The sequence below is a fragment of the Cyanistes caeruleus genome, chromosome 24 (genome assembly GCF_971803275.1).
Source record: "Cyanistes caeruleus chromosome 24, bCyaCae1.hap1.1, whole genome shotgun sequence".
Lineage (NCBI taxonomy): Eukaryota > Metazoa > Chordata > Aves > Passeriformes > Paridae > Cyanistes > Cyanistes caeruleus.
The window spans coordinates 3722326-3741575 of record NC_141724.1 but is presented as its reverse complement, the minus strand read 5'-3'; the positions used below and the strand labels follow the sequence as shown (position 1 = coordinate 3741575).

The following is a 19250-nucleotide window of genomic DNA, read 5'->3' as shown; positions in this document are numbered from 1 at the left end:
CCCAGAGAACCTTTGCCTGCCACTGTTAGCCTAAACAAGCAACATTGAACAAACAATGTAAATAGCAAGAGCCTGTATTTATTTTATAGACCAATATTTCAGGTCCAGATGGCCTCTTCACATGCAGAGGTGTGACAGGGTGGAGGGACAGTGAGAGAGGGACTGAGGGGATTGAACAAGGAAGAAGTTAAGTTAGCAACTGATATAAGAATTGAGATAGGAATTGCAGAGGCTCCCACTCTTACTTTTTATAGAGCATGCCACATAGTTGAGCATATGTGTGTTCCACCTCCCACTCTGCGCAGAGTATTGCATAATAGCACCATCTGAATTTATAGAATTAACTGTTTTAGAAGGAAGCAATGAATGCTGTTTTCCTTCATTTACAGTCCAACTGAAGATCTTTTGTCTCTTAACGTATGTTAGCCCAGAATCTGAGAGCAGCCAGTCTGTGACAGTCCGTTTTGCCTGGTACTCAGGTTGGACTGCTTGTTGCAGTTTTAAAAGCAAAGGGAAACATTTTACTTACTGCTGAACAGTCTTTACATATCACCTTTGAAGTATATACTATGTATATATGATGTATACTTTGTTACATATATACTATTTACATATCAAAACTTGAAAAAAAATAAGCTATTCTTGTCTTGAAAAATAATATACCAAGGATTTAGAAATGAAGTCCCAATACTCTCACTGATTTACAAAGGATCTCACCCTACTGTATAACAGTATGGTCCCAGCCTTGAAGGATAAAAGAAGCCCTAAACCAATCTGTAGCTGCATTTGCTTCCTGGTTAAACAGTAAATAAAATAATTTCAATAATCGATGTGCAACTTCAAAGGCAGAAAGAGCTGTGTTTGTTCAGCCTGGAAAAAAGAAACTTTGGAGTGACCTAATTGCAGCCCTTCAGTACCTGAAAGGAGCCTACAATAAGGATGAAGAGAGATTTTTTACAAGAGCATGTAGGGACAGGGCAATTTAGTCTGAATGGTTTCAAACTAAAAGGAGGTTTAGATTAGGTAATAGGGTAAAAATCCTTCTCTGTGACACTGGTGAGGCAGGTTGTCCAGGGAAGCTGTCGCTGCCACATTCCTGGAATTGTTAAAGGCCAGGTTGGATGGAGGTCTGGGTAACCTGCTCTAGTGAAAGGTGTTCCACAGCAAGGGGCTACACATAGATGTTCAGTCCCCTCCAACCCAAGCCAATCTGTGATTTTCCTTCTTTATGTGGGAGTTTTACCTGTGTTTGACTTGATTTTTTTTTTTTTACTTTTTTTTAGTATGATCGACTTTTGCAAACTCTTGCATTTTTGACCTCAGTTTTGAAACTTTATACCCTTAAATTTGCACTGAAATTAGTTTCTTATAATCATATTAGGTTCCCTGTTAAGAACAGTGGGATGACTTGTGCACAGAGATGTCCAGACATCTCTGATGACTGAGGGCCATGTGTTACAACATCAAGTTATTAATCATTTAGTTTTATATCAAAGCTGTGGAACTAATGTGTTATTTGAAAAAACATTCTGAACTTCTCTCAAATCCCAGAGGCAGATCTTAATTCAATTTCTTTGCTGTCCCAGTTTTCAAAGGGTACAAGTGCAAAATTAGTGATGTTGCTTCAAATGAAAACAGCAGCCAAGACACTTCAAACGGAGTTGGGCACCTTCATTCATATTACAATTTTCTCCATGTTTATTCAAGCATATAAGATGTACTTTAAAAGGGAAGATAATTATCATTTAGAATTGAGAGCTGACCTTTTTTTTTGTTGATTTACTAAGCCTCAAAACTGAGTTACGTTTGTATCTCTCTTATTCTGCTGCTATTTTCTTCAGAACTGCTGAAATTAGAGCAATTACTAATCAGGTTCTTTGGGCATTAAAGGTTAAAACCTGGTATCTCAAGTGATTAGCCTCAGTTGCCATGTATTTTCACTGGAATTTTATATATGTATATTTATAAACCTCTTCAGCCTCACTAACATCAGAGAGGTTACACAAGCACACAGCACTACCTCCTGAGAGGTCCTTATGTTTTTTATCTCAATGTCTTCTAACGTTAAAGCATTTTTTTGAGGGGGGGATAAAATGTTCTGAAAACAGATCTGAAATGATGGTTTATGGCAGGAGAATTTTTATTTTTCCAGCCAAACTTGTCTAAAAGAAGTTAACTCACTTTTATGTAACAGCAAATCAATGAGGGTTGCAGTTATACTAATGCAGTATTATTTAATGGAGTGCATTCAAACAAAAAAGGAGAGCTGACTGAATCAGCTGTGAGCCAGCACCAGCTGAACATCACATTAAAAGCTGTGTAAGCTCATGTGCTCAAAAAATGGCCTTGTAGAGAGAAATCAGGCAAAACATCCCCTAAACCACATTCACTTGGAAACTGACATTTTCAGTGTGGATTTGGTCTCAATGATCTTAATGGCCTTTCCCAACCTGAATGATTCCATGGTAAGTACAATTAGTGCAGCGAGTGTCTGTTCTGTGGGGGGAAAGCAAATTAGTACTGGCTATTCTGGTCTTCATTCAATCTTTAATGTCTTGTTTCTCTCAGCTGTGAAAAGAAAAACAGCCATAATCACGTTTCCAGCCAACACTCTGCTGACCCATGATACAGGAAAACTGCAGAGGATTAGGAACGCTTTCCCTGGTTGCTCAGGCAACAGAAAGACATGGGAATATGAAAAGGTATTACCATCCTTTGTACAGAATCTCACTAGAGTTCTCAGACATGTTTATAATTTTCTATTTTTTTGGTAATTTTCTAGTTTTCCTTCTTTCCCATTATCACATACTTAAAACATGAACATTATTTGTTTAGTCTGCTACCTAGAATGTGAAAATGTTAAACTTGAAAACATTTTATATGTCTTTTTCCTACATAAATATAATACGTAGTTTTCTAAGAAGCTGTGGAAATTTTCAAAATTATGCACTGAAAAGTTTCTAGGTGGTATCCAAAACACAACTACTACTATCTCCCTTTAAAAATCCTCTAGTTTTGTGGCATCTCTTAAGAAAATAAAATAATCATTCCTTCATCTGCTTTTCTTTCCCACTTACATGTGCCATTACCTAACAAATAGTCCCCATAAAGTTGCAACTTCACAGACCTAATTAACTGTCAAAATAAACCTACAGAGAAAGATTGTTTCTGAAGGCTTTATTTTCCAAATTAAAAAGAGATGCTTGGAAATCAGAAATGAATGTAAGACTAGCAAGTAAATAGTATTTGAAGTTAGACATCTGTATGTAATCTGAGACAAGCACAAAAATTCCATCCATATATCTGTGTAAATTTTTATCATACAAACAGAAAATATATTTTTGGCTGGCTTGATTTGTGGAATTTTGGACCACTTAATGGCTGAGGAATCTTTATCACTCGGTTTTGTATTTTTAAGTATGTAAACTATACTTGCAATGAAAGGAATGTCCATGAATTATGTGTCAGTGTGAGTCATCCACCAGGCACTGCCTGCACCTCTGCATGAGGTAATTTCTCCTTTGACTCACAGTGCCTGTCAGGGTCACACAGCCCCTCTCAGTTCTGGTGATGATTTTGAAGGATTCCAGCCTTGGCCTGAGTCACTGGCTCTGTCAAGCAGGTGTCCTTCAAACTCTTTTCAGGAAATGTCAGTAGGATTTCCTCCCACCTCTCCCTTCTGGTAGCTCATTTGTTCATTGAAACAGGTCCTCAGATGCCATGGGAGCATTGGGATGGTTGGTCTATACAGATACTCTTTCCACTACCAACCTGCTACATTTTCTACTGTCTGTTTTGAGTTCTGGGATGATACATACCACAAAAACCAAAGACACATACACCTCCAGGGTTCCTGGGCTTACAGAGTACCTGGTCCCCATGTTTGATGGGGTATTGGGTAATCCTTTTGCACAGTGTTCTGTCACTGTATGGGGTTGGTGAGTGAATGAATGAAACCAAAGGATGGAGCCCACACAGCAGCTGTTGGGATTGCTCTTGCAAATTCAGAGCACTCAGGGTAAGTATAAACCTACTGAGAAACCCAGAAACACAGTCCCTGAAACTGGATGTATACTCAGCAGAAAGAATGATGATGAAGAACCTTTATGTGCTATCCCTAAAACAAGTGAGACTGATGTTTGCAAAATCTATGTACCCTACTCAGTTATGCTCACAACTGTTCTTCTCACACCTATTTGTATTACATGTGTCCAGTGCCTCTTCATGGTTGTCCTCTGCTCAGACAGACAACTCCCAAAGGGCGTTTTAAATTATTCTTTAAAACTATCCCAGTCCCTTTTCAACAACCAGCAGACTGCTCAGTACATTCCTTTATTGTGAAGATGTTTTCTCCCTCAACTCCCTCAGCTGAGACAGAAAACTTCAGGTCTCCCTATCCCCTTGTGAAGGAGGGCAAGATGATTAACAAATACCCTGCATTCCCATTTTGAGCTCTGTCTGTATGGGACCTTTGCCTTAACAGATAACTTTGACTTTAGCAATGACTTTCTGAAAGAAAGCTCTCTAAATGTCTCCATAGATGTACTCAAATTTGTCTACAAGACCGAGCTTTTTAGACTTACCTGCCTCTCCATGTCCAGGGTTTCATATCGTCAGGAGGGCAGCCTGCTCCACCCACAGCCCTGAAACATCTCCCTGTGCACTCACCAACCTTAACCCTAACCAACACCTGGACAGTGACCCTGCACTGCAAAGCACCAAGCCTCATTTTACCCTGGCACAGGCAGTTCTGAACATCTGCAGCTCTCCAAGATGTTAATGGCAGCTGGAGAGAGCTTCTCTCCAACCTCTGCTTGAGATTATGCATGTGGCAGCCAGGTCAGGTTCAAAAGGACAGTGTTCCAGCTGCAGTTTGACAGATGCAGCTAAAACTCCCTTCTGCCTTAGCAAGAGGAAAAGATGAAGCCTAAATCTCATCAAGCTGTGTTTTTCAGGACAAAGTCAACAGAACATTACTGCATATCCCCCAGCCTAGCTCTTTACAAGCGTGCTGCTTAAGAAAACACTGAATTTCCAGGGAACTGAGGACACATGACAACAGTTCTATGCTCACTGTCCCTACCTAGGAGTGAAGCGAAGGGCTTTTACATGACCCAGACAGATACCAAAAGAAACCTTATCTTATCATCATGGACCATCTGCGCAGCTACAGCAAGCAAACATCAACACCATCCTATCAAAAAGCTGCAGTCACTGCAGGGTCATCCCCAGTGCTGCATGCCATGAGCTGCAACAGGGAGGCAGCCAAGCAACATGACATCATTGTGTCCAGTTCCCAGTGGAGAGATCAGAAAATTATGGAAATGTTGCAGTTTTCCCTTACTTGTGGGCTGCAAAACTGACCATTACTTAAGAAGAAAATTAGAGAGTACTGAAAACAGCCTGGCTAAACCAAACCAAAATAAGTCAGCAGCTACAGAAGAGGGGGGGAGTTGAGAACCACTGTATGTATTACAGAGGTCAAATATCTTCTCAATACTCTTCTCTAGTCCTGGGGACTCTGAGCTCTGATACAGAGTAGGCACTTGGCTCTTGGCACATGTCCCTTGGGATGGACTTTGGAATAATTGGCTGAACCTGCCTGATCACCATAGGTGTTGCAGTCCAAAGGTGTTATCACAACGAGCAGCTGCACCTGCACAATCAAGTGACTGTATTGATAAGCCATGGATCTGCAGATACTCCAGTTTCAACAGAGGCTGGAAAACTTCCTGCAGATCCATGCTCAAACTAATTTTTTTTGTGCAGCTGCTTGAGACTCCCAGTCTGTCACTATGGGAAGAGGCCTTAAATTCCCAGGCTGTGTTTGCTGCCAGCAGTGAGGAAGAGACAGCACTGATCAAATCCCAGGGAATTAAATAAGCAGGGGAAAAATTAAAAAAAAAGAGGCAGTGGCTCTTTGGAGGGGAAGCATCTGAGCAGAATTGTGTGTATAGGATGAGAAGTTTGTAGCTGCTCTGAACACAGGCAGACCCCCTGGTGCCCTGGAGCTGACACCATCCCAGCAGCCTTGCTCTGCTGGGTGCTCTGTGACTGCCCAGGGAAGCAGGACACAGCCAGAGTGAGACTGGTTAAGGTTTTGCTATGCTGACATTCAGTATTTCTGATCCTTTTGCTTAGGACTCACTTCCCAGTCAATTTTACCTTTTCCTTTGCCTCATCCATAATTAATGTACTAAACCCTGTGCTTGAAAAGACTAATGAGAAAGAATGAAACCCCTCCTCTCACAAGTGGAGAAATACAAGGGGAAAAAATAAAAACCAAACACCAGGTAAAATTCTCCCACTTACAGTTTCAACAAGAATATATTTGTCTTTTACTTTGGAAACTGTCTGAGGTGCTTCCCCTTTAATAGAACAAAGTCCAATGCCCATGGCACGGTGTCATCCTTATGTTGGCACATGGAGAGAGGTCCCACAGGCCAAAAGTTGGCCACCAGCAATGCAATGTGGAATGAATTTGGTGTCATCAAGGAGAGCTGAGTCCCAGCTACAGCTGCACCCATCGCTATAATGACATCCCACTTCTCTTCTTTGAATCCTTCCGTGCAATGGGACTGAAGGTCAAGATCTCCTTGTAAATGTGCTCTTGAAAAACAGAACAAAATAACCATGAATGTATGATTTTAGAGGACACAAAAGTTGGAGTGTTGGATGTGCAAAAAAAGGCATTCAGTGGCAGCTGAAAGAGACAAAGGAGAGAGACAAAAAAAGTCTTCCTGAAGAGCTGGAGGGATCTTTGCTGAATGCATAAAAACAAGAGCTCTGTGCACTACCATTGAGGCATCAGCAGACAATCACAGCCTTAGCATCTGTACAGGAAAGAAAGAGGGGTAGGAAAGTCCCATGCTAGACAGGAACCTCAAAGAAAATAAACTTACTTTTCCACTCCTCTATTGAAAGCTTTTCATGTTCCAGAGAATCGTCATAGGAATGTTGTGCCTCTGTCTCCTCCTCGATGTCTCGGAACTGGTCGAAGTAGGGGTGAGCCAAGGCTTCTGTGGCTGTGAGGCGCTTTTCCACATCCAGCTGCAACATCTTGTCAAGCAGGTCCACAGCTGTAGAGGATGGGAACAGGGCTAAGCAAGGTGCAGGGGAGAACCCTGTGCATGAACCCTGCAAGTGTGGCTCTGGTATTTCCAGTGTTTCATCTCCAGACCTGAACACTGACAAGATTCCTCAACCCAGCCAAGGCTGCAAGGAGGTCCCGTCAGTGGAGATGCAAAGTCTGCCCAACAGCAGCCTCAGGGAGCTCTTACTAACAAGAAGTTAAATTGTGCAGAAATAACAAATTAGACTAGAATAAGCCTTGCTGCACAGATTGGGTTGCAGAAACATGAGGAGTAAGCCAGTAACCTCAAGATATTTTTCAGTTTTAATAAATTTCTTTAATTCAGCCCTGAATCTCAAAGGAGTCTTAACATGAGTAATCTATATAGAAAAACTATACATCCCTGGTAAAGAGGAGGACAGAAAACTCAGCTGCTGACTAGTCTGCCAGCCCCATTCCCACTTGGTTTTAACATTTTAAGACTTTCTTCCATTCAGTTTCTAGAAGAGTTCTGCTTGCTCTCACCTCTAACCAACCTGAGAAGAGACCTCTTTTAAGAGATTCTTACTCTGAAAAGTTCACATCAGCTGTCTGTTAATTATTGCTAGCTCCAGGTATTCAAAAAAGAGGATCTACGCCGTACTTAAAAATAATAATTTAAAAAAAAGTAGTAAATGGCCAAGAGCAGCAGAACATCATCATTGTAATGCCAATAAAAGATAATTCTGCTTTTAGTTGATACATATTTTCCCTAAGGAAGGGCAGGGGCACAAACTGCAGGGGGAAAAAGTAGCAAGAAATGATGAGAAGAAGTAAAGTTGGGCTGTGGCAGTCAGCTTGCCTCCTTTCCAGCTGTGAAAATTCATGAGAAATGCTGAAGATAACTTACCCTGATGATTTGCTTTAGGGAAAAGCACAGACAAATCCTTCTTGGGGATTTTAGGAAGGGACTTGATATAATTCTTTGCCTGGAAGAGCAAGGAGAGCACAGTTACTGTAGGTGGACAGGTGTGAAATGCAGCTCTCAGTCTCATGGCTCCGATGAGCAAAGGCAAATGAAGAGCAAAGCATCCCAGATGTCCCATTTCAGCAAGCACTTTACAAGGAACTATTTTTATCAGTCAAGACAGAGAAATACTGTTTTAAGAGCCAAGCTGGAGAACAGAGAAGATTGGTGGTTTGATGGGGCATCAGGCACCTCCCATGGGAGTCCTAACACAGCAGCTCCCAGCACAGCACCAGGTCCATCAGATGTGCCACCAGCACAGAGAAATGATTTCCTAGCCCAGGGCAAAAGGCTGCTGCTGCCCTTCCCTGCTGCTGTAGAGGCAGCACCTCTTCCACGCCAAACACAAGTCAACCTCTTCCCCTGCCACCTCTGCCAGCAGGACAGGACCCAAATCCACAGGGAACTTCCTTACTGCTTTGTCCTCCAGCTTCTCCAAGAAGTCCTCTCCTGGGTGCCCTGTTACTTTCAGGATCTGGGTCAGCTGATCCAGGTCTGGCAAGCCGTGTTAAGATCACCCTTTGAGGAGCAAACCCTGGACACCTCCACCACAGCTCAGCCTGCCAGAGTACAATTAGCTCATGATACAAACCCACCACAGTCACACAAGTAGAGATTCATTATACTGGCAAAAAGGGCTCCAAGCCTTTCTTCCTGGCGTGGAAGCCAGGACACACATCCATGGGCTTGGAAGGATACGCAAAGCTTTGGGAATGGAGCTATGGCCACACAAGGTTGAACAGCTGATGAAGACCACCACAAAGGTGCGTTTCTGAGGTCTCCTGTTTTCCTCCCCAGAAAGACTGGTCCTTGTGATTACCTCCTGAAAAACCAGACTGACACCTATTTTTCTCAGTAGCCTCATTCGTTCAAACCCTTCCACACACACCAAGCATTATTACTCTGCTCAGAAAAAAGGTTCAGCTTGAAAGGATACAGTCTCTTCCTTTAAAGAGTGTTTTCCCAGTCAGCATTTCTGCCATGATACAGCCAATAGACCAGATATCCACTGTTCAGAGAGAAAAAGGAGGGAGGGAGGAAAAGGAAGAAAAAAATTTAAAAAAATAATTAAGAAGGCAGCAGTGGTTACTGGGGCTGTCGCTTTTGCTGTTGCTTGTAACAAACACTGATTTAAATTTCACTCCCTCCCACCCTCCTTTGTTCTTTCCATGCTGTTAAAAATATCTGCTTTCATAATTTCCAGCAAGCACTAGCTCTGGGAATTGTGCAACACCTCTGGGACCTGCTCTGCTCCAGGGAATACTGATGATGAAGAGGAAAAACAAGTGGACAATTCTGTAAGATTTGAGCCAGCAGGATCCCCCAGCTCATCACCAGGGAGTCACACTGCTGGGCAGGGCTGCTCACCTGTCTGATTGTAATGCATCCAGTTCAGGATGACTTCTGGAGCTCTGTACCACCGTGTGACCACGTAGCCAGTCATCTCAGCATCAGCCTGTCTGGCCAAACCAAAATCCAAGATCTGCAGTGCCAAGGAAGTGCCAAAGAAAGAATAAGGAAAAGGGAGGGCAGGGGAGAAAAGAGAAATTCTATGGGCAAGTGAGACTCTACTTCTATGAGAAAATGGAGTAGCTACAATCAAATAATAACAAAGTTCCAACTATACCACAGATACCCATGGGATGGTTCAAAGAATTAATATGTCTTAATTCCACTGTAAATTGCAAGCCAGCTGCAAACCCCATTGTCATAAGAAGACCCTGCTGAAAGGATCAGTGCTTTGTGCTCCCTGGAAGGTCACTGCCTTTCTTGAAGCTTATGTCTTGAGTCAATGTGCTTTATTGGAGTTGGTCTGTGACCTGGTGGTGAAGGCATGCTCCCAGGTCACCACAACTCACCCTTTCCTATAAGAGCACCTTGCAGGTGACACAGCATGGCCTCTCCCTCAATGCTGAAGATGAACAAGCTTGACCCAACCTTTATGGGCAGCAGAGCCACTCCCTGAAATATACATTACAGAAAATGCATGCTAGAGCACCACACCAGCCAGCAGCAAGCAAACCCCTCAGAGCAAGCCTGAAAATTACTTTGTCTGGAATTACAACCACAATGTCCATGAGAACCAAAGGGCAACTGCAGTTGAATCCAGATACCTTTCAGGGATCATTCACCTGCTGCAAGTATTGCTCAGCAGTGCTGAATTTCTCTAGGAAGTCATTACACACTGCCATCTATGAGGATTACAGTGACAGAAGGCTTGTTTGAAGTCTTGTGTCCTGATTCAGCAAGTGACATCAGCAGGGGAGTATTTCCCACTGCTGCCAAGAACACAACACCCCGAATGGAGGCTGGGGAGGAAAGAGGAAACATGCAGTGCCAATTTCCTGCTGGCAGAGCAGTTCCTCCATGAGCTGATGTGCTGCTAAGTGCTGCTTTGCAATGTACCTTCAGTTGGCAGTCTTCATTCACAGCCAGGTTACTTGGCTTCAGGTCCTACAACGGACAGGAGCAGGAAAATGGGATGTTCAAGTTGCAATACATCAACACAAGTCTCAGTTGAACCTCCCACCACACCCCAGGTTCAGTATGAATTCAGCAAATGATTGAATAAACACCATGCCTGTTATACTGTACAGCTTTGGATTACCATTTGATTACCATTTGAAACAGTTTCAATTCAAAAAGCATCATAAAATGCTTCTCAACTCATCAGAAAATACAGCATTTTCTCAAAATGCTGCATAAATTAGCAAATCCAAATATATATAAGGTATAGGACGGAAAAGAGCAGGATGGAAAATAAGAGCAGACAGTGAAATGATGGTTAGGAGTTTATTAACTTTATACTGTGATTCTCAGACAAAAATCAGAATATAGCACACATGAACTTACCCTGTGGACAATGCCAGCTGAATGAATATACTGCAATAAAAAGAGGAGCCACAATGTGATCACCAGCAGACAAAATTTTCTCTTCTCCAGCAGAAAAATGAGAGCTACAAACAAGAACTTTCTGAGAACAAACGCTTGCAGCCTTCTACTACCAGGTCCCTGGTCCCTAGAGCAGCAGTTTGCAAAGGAATTTCTGCCCCAAATTACTGACAGTATTTACAATGCTATTCCCAGTCTAAAGAAGATGCACAGAGCAGAAGAGGAGGGATGAAGCAATAGTTCCTTAGAGCAAGTAAAACAACAGCCTCAAACTATCAAAGTCATCAAGGTTACAGCAGATGACATGAAAGCATGGTTACTTTGGGTGTTCAAAAAAATAATCTCACCCCAAAAACATAAAATTGTGAAAACTGACTGCAGGTTTTTTAGCACACCGGTCAAACCTTCTGTGTGTTTTTCCCCCACTTTATTTAAACTCAAGGAAGCAGTGACCTGATTCAGGTGAACCCACTGATGCCTGAAAGCCACTGCTGTGACTCCAGATGAAGGATGTGAGAGGAGAGCTGGAAAGCTCTGTCTCTGCATCCCAGAGTTTGCAGTGATTGCTTTCAGCTCCCTCAAAGCCAGTTACAGAAACATAGTCCTTCCTTATGCTCCTGAATAGAAAATCATTCCCTCTGTGTTCTCCCCTGAGAGCCTCTGTGACAGGTGTGGAGAAGCTCCTGCTGCTGCCAGTCTTTCCCTCTCTCAGCAGTTTTGCTGAGGGTTTGGGCAAGGCAAAGAGAAGCAAGTGCTGTCATGGAAAAACCATCCCAAGGCCTGTGGCTGCTGATTACTTCGATACCCAACTGACTGATGTGAGGAAACACTTATTTTATTGATGTGTGCTGCAACAGGAATGGTTCAACAACCAATGCCTGTTCTGAGGGGATGCCATAAACTCCTCACATCCTCCTGTATTGGAGTAGCATTGGAGGGGAGTTTAGTTAGGCTCAGCCTAGAAGTGACACACAGAGGAGACACAGGGAGTCACTAAGCTCCTCCAGACCCACCTACCTTCAGCCCTTTCAGCATTTGGTAGACCAGGTACTGGATCTTTTCGTCACTGAATTCATGTCCCATGATCTTTTGTAAATCTGTCCGCATGTATGGCATCACCAGGTAGCTAAAAGGCAGTAAGATAAGGCCCTGAGTCTGGAAGAAAAATGCAGGAGACCAGGCTAGCCTTGTTCTCACTTGGTTTGGTTTTTCTGGCTGTGTAACTCACTGTAAGGAAGATGAGTTGCTGTGACAGTGTTCCTGGCTAACTAGCACATCCTGCAGAGAAGCTGGAATTTCAACCTGTTCTGAAAATTGCTCTTTCTCCTCCCCTGAAATCAGATATCTGATGTCAAGTAAGAACAAGGATCTTCAGGATCCTGAAGTAGTTTAGACCTCAAGTGAAGTTCAATTTTGGACAGCCTTTCACCACCCAGGAGCTGAAACATCTTACACAGCAAAGCAGCTGCATTGGCCCCCAAATCTGTCATTGTAATGTTCTCCAGCCCTGGCTCAGAAGACAACATCCAACTTCCTTCAGTGCCTGCCTGCTGAGGCTGCTAATTAATTGATGGTCTTCCTGCAGGAACAGCTCTGAGAGCCTTCAACTCCTCTTCCTGCAGATGCTAACACTCAGCAGTCAGCCAAACCCCAAACCCAGGCACACTCTGCTCATCTGCAGTGATGGGGAAGGGAAAAGGACTTGTCCAACCTGACCATGAAGACAGAGGGAAAATGCCAAAAAAATTAATTAAGAAGAGCCAGAATCAAGAGGAAAAGAAGGACAGATATTTCAAATTGTAAGTTTAATTGCCCTGAGGCCTGATGAACAATACTTCTCCCATTCTGAGTACAGCCCCTTAGCTCAGCAGTCACACAGTGCATGGATCACCCGTGTGATGCACCATGGAATGTAACACATCCTCATTGCCCAGGTTGGTCTGTGCATGCTGTGGTGTCCCAGCTGTGAGCAGGGGTGGGGTCTGGTTACGTGTTCTGGGTGTGTCACCCATGGGAGCTGATGTGTGCTCTGCATTGTTTGGGGATGCCTGGATTCAAGTCTGGTCCCCTTGCACCTCAACCCTCTCTGTTACACTGCTGCTAAGACACAGCTGTCTTGGAAAAGTTAAGGCTACATAGAGCAAACAACTCTAGACTTACAAGTCCTGGAACCCCTGGTAGGAAGCAGTGGAGGTGAAGACATCAAGCAGCCCAATGACCTGAGGAAGGAGAGAAGCCCACATTTAAATCTTGAAAACATTTTCTGTGCACATGGCACCCATCAGCTCTCCACTGGTACATGCACATGGGTGAACACAGAGAATTCCATCTGAGCAACCCATGGACTTCCCTCTGATGCTGCACAAATCGTTTCCCCCTTACTAATACCTGGGCTCACCCATTACACACCTGCTCCAGCCTGGGAACAGCAAACAGGTCACAGGTAAACCCTGAGACTGCCTGCACATACCAAATGTCAATTAAAACACATGTGATGCCACCAAAAAGACCTTGCTCCCAGGTGGCAAGGAAACACGCCTTGTGTCAGCAGGAAGAGGAGAAATCAGCACTCACATTCTCATGCTGCATTTGCTTCAACAGCATCAGCTCTCTGTAGGCTCTCTTGGCAAAGATCTCTGACTGGAATGGGCGGCACAGCTTCTTGATGGCCACTTTCTCCCCTGTCTTCTTGTCTATGGCTGAACTGCAGTGGGCAAAAAAAACCACATTCTGATGTCAGCAGTATGTTTTAACAGATTCTGTGACCCCACAGGTCATGTCCTAGAGAAGAGTTAATTCCTGTGCTTTCAGAAGGACAGCAGAGAAAGGTCTTTTGAGGAGCTCAGTGGGGCTCTGAGATGTTGTCCTGTGTGGCTTTGGGCAGCAGACCACATCCTGAGGTGAGACACCAAGAAAAGCATCTGTGGCTCATCCTTATTCCCTTGAACCTGCAGAAATGAGCTGGAGGTAACAGAGCTGAGAGCAAAGGGAAACACAAATAAAGGTCAGAATTGGTTCTAACTCTGCCTTCTCCTTCCCTAATGCATGGAGATAAGGGAATAAAGATATGGAAATTTCTGCTTTGCCATCTGCTTGGAGGTTGTTGTGTTTTAGGGCAGGCCAGCTGCCTTCACTGTATTCTGGAGCAACGACAGTGGTTGTCACGTTGAAAATGCTGCTGCAATTAATCCTGCTGTGTTCAGAATCCTTGATTACACATCTGCTTCTGTGTAAGAGCAGGTCTGGCTGAAAGTGAGACTCTTCTATAAAGCTGATGAAAACCTGGTACAGCAGCCATTGCTACAGACATGCTGTGCTCTTCCTGCTGGTCACATTGGACATGGCAACCCTGTGACACTTCCTCTTTCTCTGGAGAATCCTTGCTCAGATTGCCAAGGAGGGAAGGGAGGTCCTCAGACAGACAGCTGTAATTCAGGGTTCCCAGTGGTGTTTTCCAGCCCCCTCCTTGACCCCTCTCAAGAGGCAAACAGATGAAAAAAAGAGTTTTCCTTGCTAAATCCGACTCTGAATTCCCAGAGTAGTTCCCACTGCTTCAGAAACCCCTATCCCGTCTCCCACAGGAATGGAAGAGCTGTAAATCATCATGTTCAATCCCATGGCTTCCAGCTGCATCCTCCAGCCTTGCACTGACAAATATTGAGTCAGGAGAAGCAAAGGAAGTGCAGGAACAGCTACACAAGGCAGCTGAAGCACTGAAGATGCTACAGGGTGTCCTAGGAGGACTCTTAGTGAGGTTTTGTCTCAGTTTCAGGACTTCAGCAGATGTCAGCAGAGTAAAATTTTACCACACAAAATTTTTTGAGAAGCCAGGAAAATAAAAGGAAGGGACTCAGACCAGGGAGTCAAACTGCAGAATCCAAGGCAGATTTCCTGATCTGAGGGTATCCCTCCCTCAGACCTAAGGTTCCTGCTGACCTAAGAGCCTCTAACCCCAGCACCCAACACAGGAGAGCTGCTGGTGGAGCTTCAGCCTACACAGCACAGACAGCACTGGGTACAGCCTTGCCATAATCACAGCCCAGAGCCGATTCAGTCCGTGCAGCCCCCCGTGCTCTCCCAGCACAGATTTAGTGAACAGTTTGGGGTGACCTCAGGCAGGCAGAGCTATGTCCCTGCCTTGGCTGGCAGAGATCAGCAAGACCAGCGTTGGAGGGGTCAGAAGATTCTTCTTTCACAATCACACTCAGCTGGAAGCCAAATCACTACAGATTTTGGCAAATTAATAAAGGCAGAAACAAGCCTTTGCTGTTTCTCATGAGATACCTTCTCAGCTGCTCAGGGTGTAAAAGCCACTGCTGCATAACACTGCAATAGGAAATTTTCCCAGCAATTCCCAGCAGAGGACAGCAAATCCTAACTCCACATTTTCTGCCTCAGCTTTGTACAGGAATCAGCATCAAGTCCTCTGCTGAGCTCTGTCCATTCAAAACCACCACGCATCCCCGGGCTGCTTCAATACCCTTCTCACTCTCCCTCCTTGGGAGCTCCGGAGCAGTCGAGAGTTTTACAGGGACCAGTAAAGATTTCTTTCGATGTTTGTTTTCTTTGGATGCGCAAGAAAACTTTGAAGGATTTCTCTCTTATTTTTTTTTATCCTGTCTTTATTTTTCTTCCTGATTTTCTCTGTGATAAAAATCAGAGAACACTGTACAAATATAAATTAAAAGTCAAGTCTAATCTTGCCTGATTTTGCAGGACTTAAGAATCTAAGAAGCATGAACACATCTGGGCAGCCAAGTGGGTGTCCCTCTGTAAATTGGAAGCTGGGGGAAAAGGACAAAACCTGGGCACCAGGGTTTCAGGATTAGTGCCAGTGGCAGGTGAGACTTTGCCCAATACTTATGAAAATGGACACACCTTTCTTTTTTTTTTCCATTTATTTTTAGCTCAGCATGTTATGAAATAAGGGCTCTGTTCAGATTCTATCAATGGACTGTTTCATATTTAACGTTTCAGAGTTGCCCATGTCTGGTTCATCAGTGTGAAGCCAGCAATGTTTGACTTGTGCTTGCTCTTGCTTCAGGCACCTCTGCTCGGCTGAATAATTAACAGCAGCTCCTGCTGCTCTCTTGTAGGCTGGGGTTTATCAGCCATGAAGAAGTCCCAGTCTGTTAGTGATCCTGATTTGCGATAATTTCTATCCACTTTATGACTTCAAACTGGAAACAATATCAAGGTGGGGTTTGTATTGCCCAGCTGCTTCCCCGAGGCAGCCCAGCATCAGCAAGGACAGCCTGTTCCAGCTCCGACCTCTGTAAACACCGACAGATCTCCTCCAGATACCCAGGTATTCCCCCGCCTCTTACCTGTGCTACCAGACAGGAACCTCAACGAGAGCTCGAGTCCCAAGCAGCTCAAACTCTGCCCGGCCCCGGAGCCAAGGCGAAGCTCGGCTGCCCTGCCCGGTCCCCTCTCTGCCCACCCGGGCTGACCAAAGGGGGAATTCTCCAAGCGAGCGAGTACCCAGCCGTGCGCTGGAGCAGGAGACAGCCGGCCCCCATCACACATGCAAATGTCCTTCCTTAATGGAGAAATGCAGCCCAGCCCCTCCTCGCCTCCCCCTGCACGGGACTCCAAAGTCCCCCAGCCCGCGGGTGTGAGCAGGACCCCACTCACCACACGGAGCCGTAGGCCCCGGAGCCCAGCGGGTGGAGGGACGTGTATCTCCTGGGCAGCTCCCAGAGCGTGTTGTTCACCTCCTGTCTGTAAAAGCCTCTTCTCCTTGCGATGTTCATCGCCCGACGGGTGTGGGACAGCCACCCCCCCAGAGTAATGGAGTACGGGAGGGCTTCTGGGGTGAGAGCGGGACAAGGCTTCCTGCGCTGGTAAAAAACGCTCTAGCAAGTTTCCTTCTCTGTTTTCAGCTGTTGCGATCGTGAAAGGACATGTCTTTGGGCCCTCCTCCCTCCGCCTCCACATTGGCAGAGGTGAGGCATCAGGTTTCCTGACACGCCTCGGTGCTGTGCTGGTGCCTCTGGGCTGTGCTGCAGGAGGGGAGCACCGGCCCTGCTCGGGAACGCCTCTGTCATCTACAGCTCCGGCTCTGCTGCTCCATCAGCCGAGAAATATCCTCACGGGGCTCGGACAGGGGCTCGTGAAATACCTGCTCCAAACACGAGGATGAGTAAGAGCTCGTCGAGTCGGGGAATTCGAGGTACAAGCCACAGCACCGCGTCAGACACGCAGGGACATCCTCGTTTCAAAGCCCGTGGACAGACAGCTCCAGGACACCACGGGGTCACAGCGATAGCGATTTTCTCCTAAGCCCGGCTTCCCAGCAGCGTAGGGAGGTGCTGAAAGTCGGCTGAGGTTCTCCAAGTGACTGCTGCGAGGGGTTCCAGGAGCAGCTGTGAGATGGGAACGTCCCGAGATCGGTTCGTGCCCTGGGCTTTGCTGGGCGCGGTTTCGTATCCTGCAGCCGCTTTCAGCCTCTCGTGGCTCTTCTTGGACAAAGCCAAGCCCGTACTCAGTGCCGTATCTGTGCCCAGACAGCCCAGCACTCCCAGCCATTCCTGACGAGCAGAGAGCACCTCAGCATTTCGCTGCAGCATGAGGAGGCTCAGGTGGGGCTCCCACACAGGAGACGCATCCACCCCACCCACTCCCCAAAGGAAGTGACTAAGCCGAGCCTTACCAAGCCAGCCTAGCTGCTTGCACAGTGTCCTAGCCCAGCAGCCCTCCACCCTGGCCAGAGCCTCTGCTCCTTCCATACAGGTCACCTGTAAAGGTGTCCCGACAAGAAAAGCACAATCAGCAGGGCAGGGAAAATTCACTGTGTGTGCTTTCTGTGCAAACCATGACATTTTGCCCCTCATACTCCTCAAGCAGCCCCATCAGAGCCTGCTGTTCATAAACACCAACAGGGACAAGGCACTATGGCAGTGTCTGTGTCCATCAGCCCTGGCTGCAGCAGCAGCAGAGCCCGGAAATAAGCCACGGCTTACCTGGCTCTGTAAATAAACCTGTGATCAAGAGGTGTCACAGCAAAAGCTCCTGATGCTTAAGCAAACGTGTAACTTCTCGGTTATTTGATGAACACAAGCCTTGCCCAGCTGCTGGTGCACACGCAGGAAATCAGTTCCCAATTAGGGAGTCCTGAATAGCTGGGGCATGTCTGGGCTGTACCGAGATGAGTTAAGTTCAGTGACTAAATCAAACAGGAAACTTTAGAATCATGGAAAGCTTTAGGTTGGAAAAGACCTTCAAGGTCAAGTCTAACTGTGAGCCCAACTCTGCTAAGTCCACAAAAAAAAGTGGTGGGATGATGCAAAAATCCTTCTCCAGGCACTCTCTACAGTGCAGCTGGGGGTGAAAATCAGGGTTACAATTTTGTCCATGCTTCCCTTCTAGTAATAAACATTTCATCATGAGCCTACCCAAACTCCCTCTGTATTGTTCCCACCTGTGATGGCCCCATCACTGACTGGAGCACAGATGGACAATAATTTGCATGTGTTGCACACTGGCTGTTAAGCTTCATGAGTTAAGTAATTTGATTTTATAGTTTATTTTTTCCCCCCACTTCAGTTCTCACTGATTCTAGAGATTTTTTGCTGATCAGGATATTGTAACAGCACATTCTGGAATTTTAAGTCTTCGCTGTGAGAGACTGGTTTTCTCCCAGAAAACAACACACAACTGGTCCTGTATGGGGTTTTTTTCCCCCTCTCCTCCAGCTAGCAGACAGAAAAAGTGAACAGGAAGGCTCATGGAGCTGAGAGAACACCCCCAGCACTGTTCTTTATCCTTCCTCAAATCAACTGCTATGGGAGCAGGGATCAGCACCACCTCCCTGGGTTCATCAGGGCCTAGAACTTCAGTGATTGTGGGTTGTGAGTGAAGAACAGCTCTGGTCAAGCCAAGTTCTTCTGAGGGAGTGACACTGATACACAAGAGAAGCTGGAAAAGCTCCACTGTGGTGATCCTTCCACCACCACTGAGATGGCAGCTGAAGAGGAAAAAATAAATAATTTTTAAACAGCAAACAAGCACAACCCAGGAGGGTCCCAGCTCCAGGGAAGCAGCACGACTGCTAGTGTTGAATTATTAGTGTTGAATTGTTAGTGTTGAATTAGTGCTGCCCTGCACTAAACAGAAAATAAAAGCCTGGGGGTTTGGTTTCTGTGTCCAGTACTCATGGTCTAACTCCAGATATTTTTGTAGCAAAAAATTCTCTTGGGACAAACATGGACAAGAAGTCCCCAAGGCAGCAGAGTCAGCCAGCAAGGAATGGCCTTGTCCCCTCCCAGCCCTCACACC

The 19250-nt window shown here is 45.4% G+C and overlaps 1 protein-coding gene and 1 long non-coding RNA gene across 2 annotated transcripts; one reads left to right on the top strand and one right to left on the bottom strand.

Annotated features, from left to right (window-relative positions):
* The first annotated feature begins 2568 nt into the window (after nt 1-2568).
* On the top strand, nt 2569-19124 carry LOC111939797 (uncharacterized). Its single transcript, XR_015279087.1, has 4 exons — nt 2569-2702; nt 15687-15811; nt 16015-16278; nt 16856-19124. It is a non-coding gene; the product is annotated as an uncharacterized LOC111939797 (long non-coding RNA).
* Nucleotides 3163-17495, bottom strand: MAPK13 (mitogen-activated protein kinase 13). The gene is made up of 12 exons (XM_023942201.2): nt 16608-17495; nt 13545-13674; nt 13131-13189; nt 11988-12096; nt 10932-10961; nt 10485-10532; nt 9447-9561; nt 9016-9087; nt 8494-8573; nt 7962-8040; nt 6903-7079; nt 3163-6609 (listed from the first exon to the last, which is right to left on the bottom strand). The coding sequence occupies exons 1-12, from the start codon at nt 16724-16726 to the stop codon at nt 6530-6532; spliced, it is 1098 nt and encodes a 365-aa protein (XP_023797969.1). The 5' UTR covers nt 16727-17495; the 3' UTR covers nt 3163-6529.
* Nucleotides 19125-19250: the final 126 nt, after the last annotated feature.

Excerpts from the sequence above, each read along its gene's own strand:
- MAPK13 (XM_023942201.2), bottom strand. The coding sequence starts at position 16,726 with ATGAACATCGCAAGGAGAAGAGGCTTTTACAGACAGGAGGTGAACAAC. Across the intron at positions 7,080-7,961 it reads CCCTAAAGCAAATCATCAGG|CTGTGGACCTGCTTGACAAG; the intron begins GTAAGTTATCTT and ends CATCCTCTACAG. Across the intron at positions 6,610-6,902 it reads TTCAATAGAGGAGTGGAAAA|AGCACATTTACAAGGAGATC; the intron begins GTAAGTTTATTT and ends CTGTTTTTCAAG.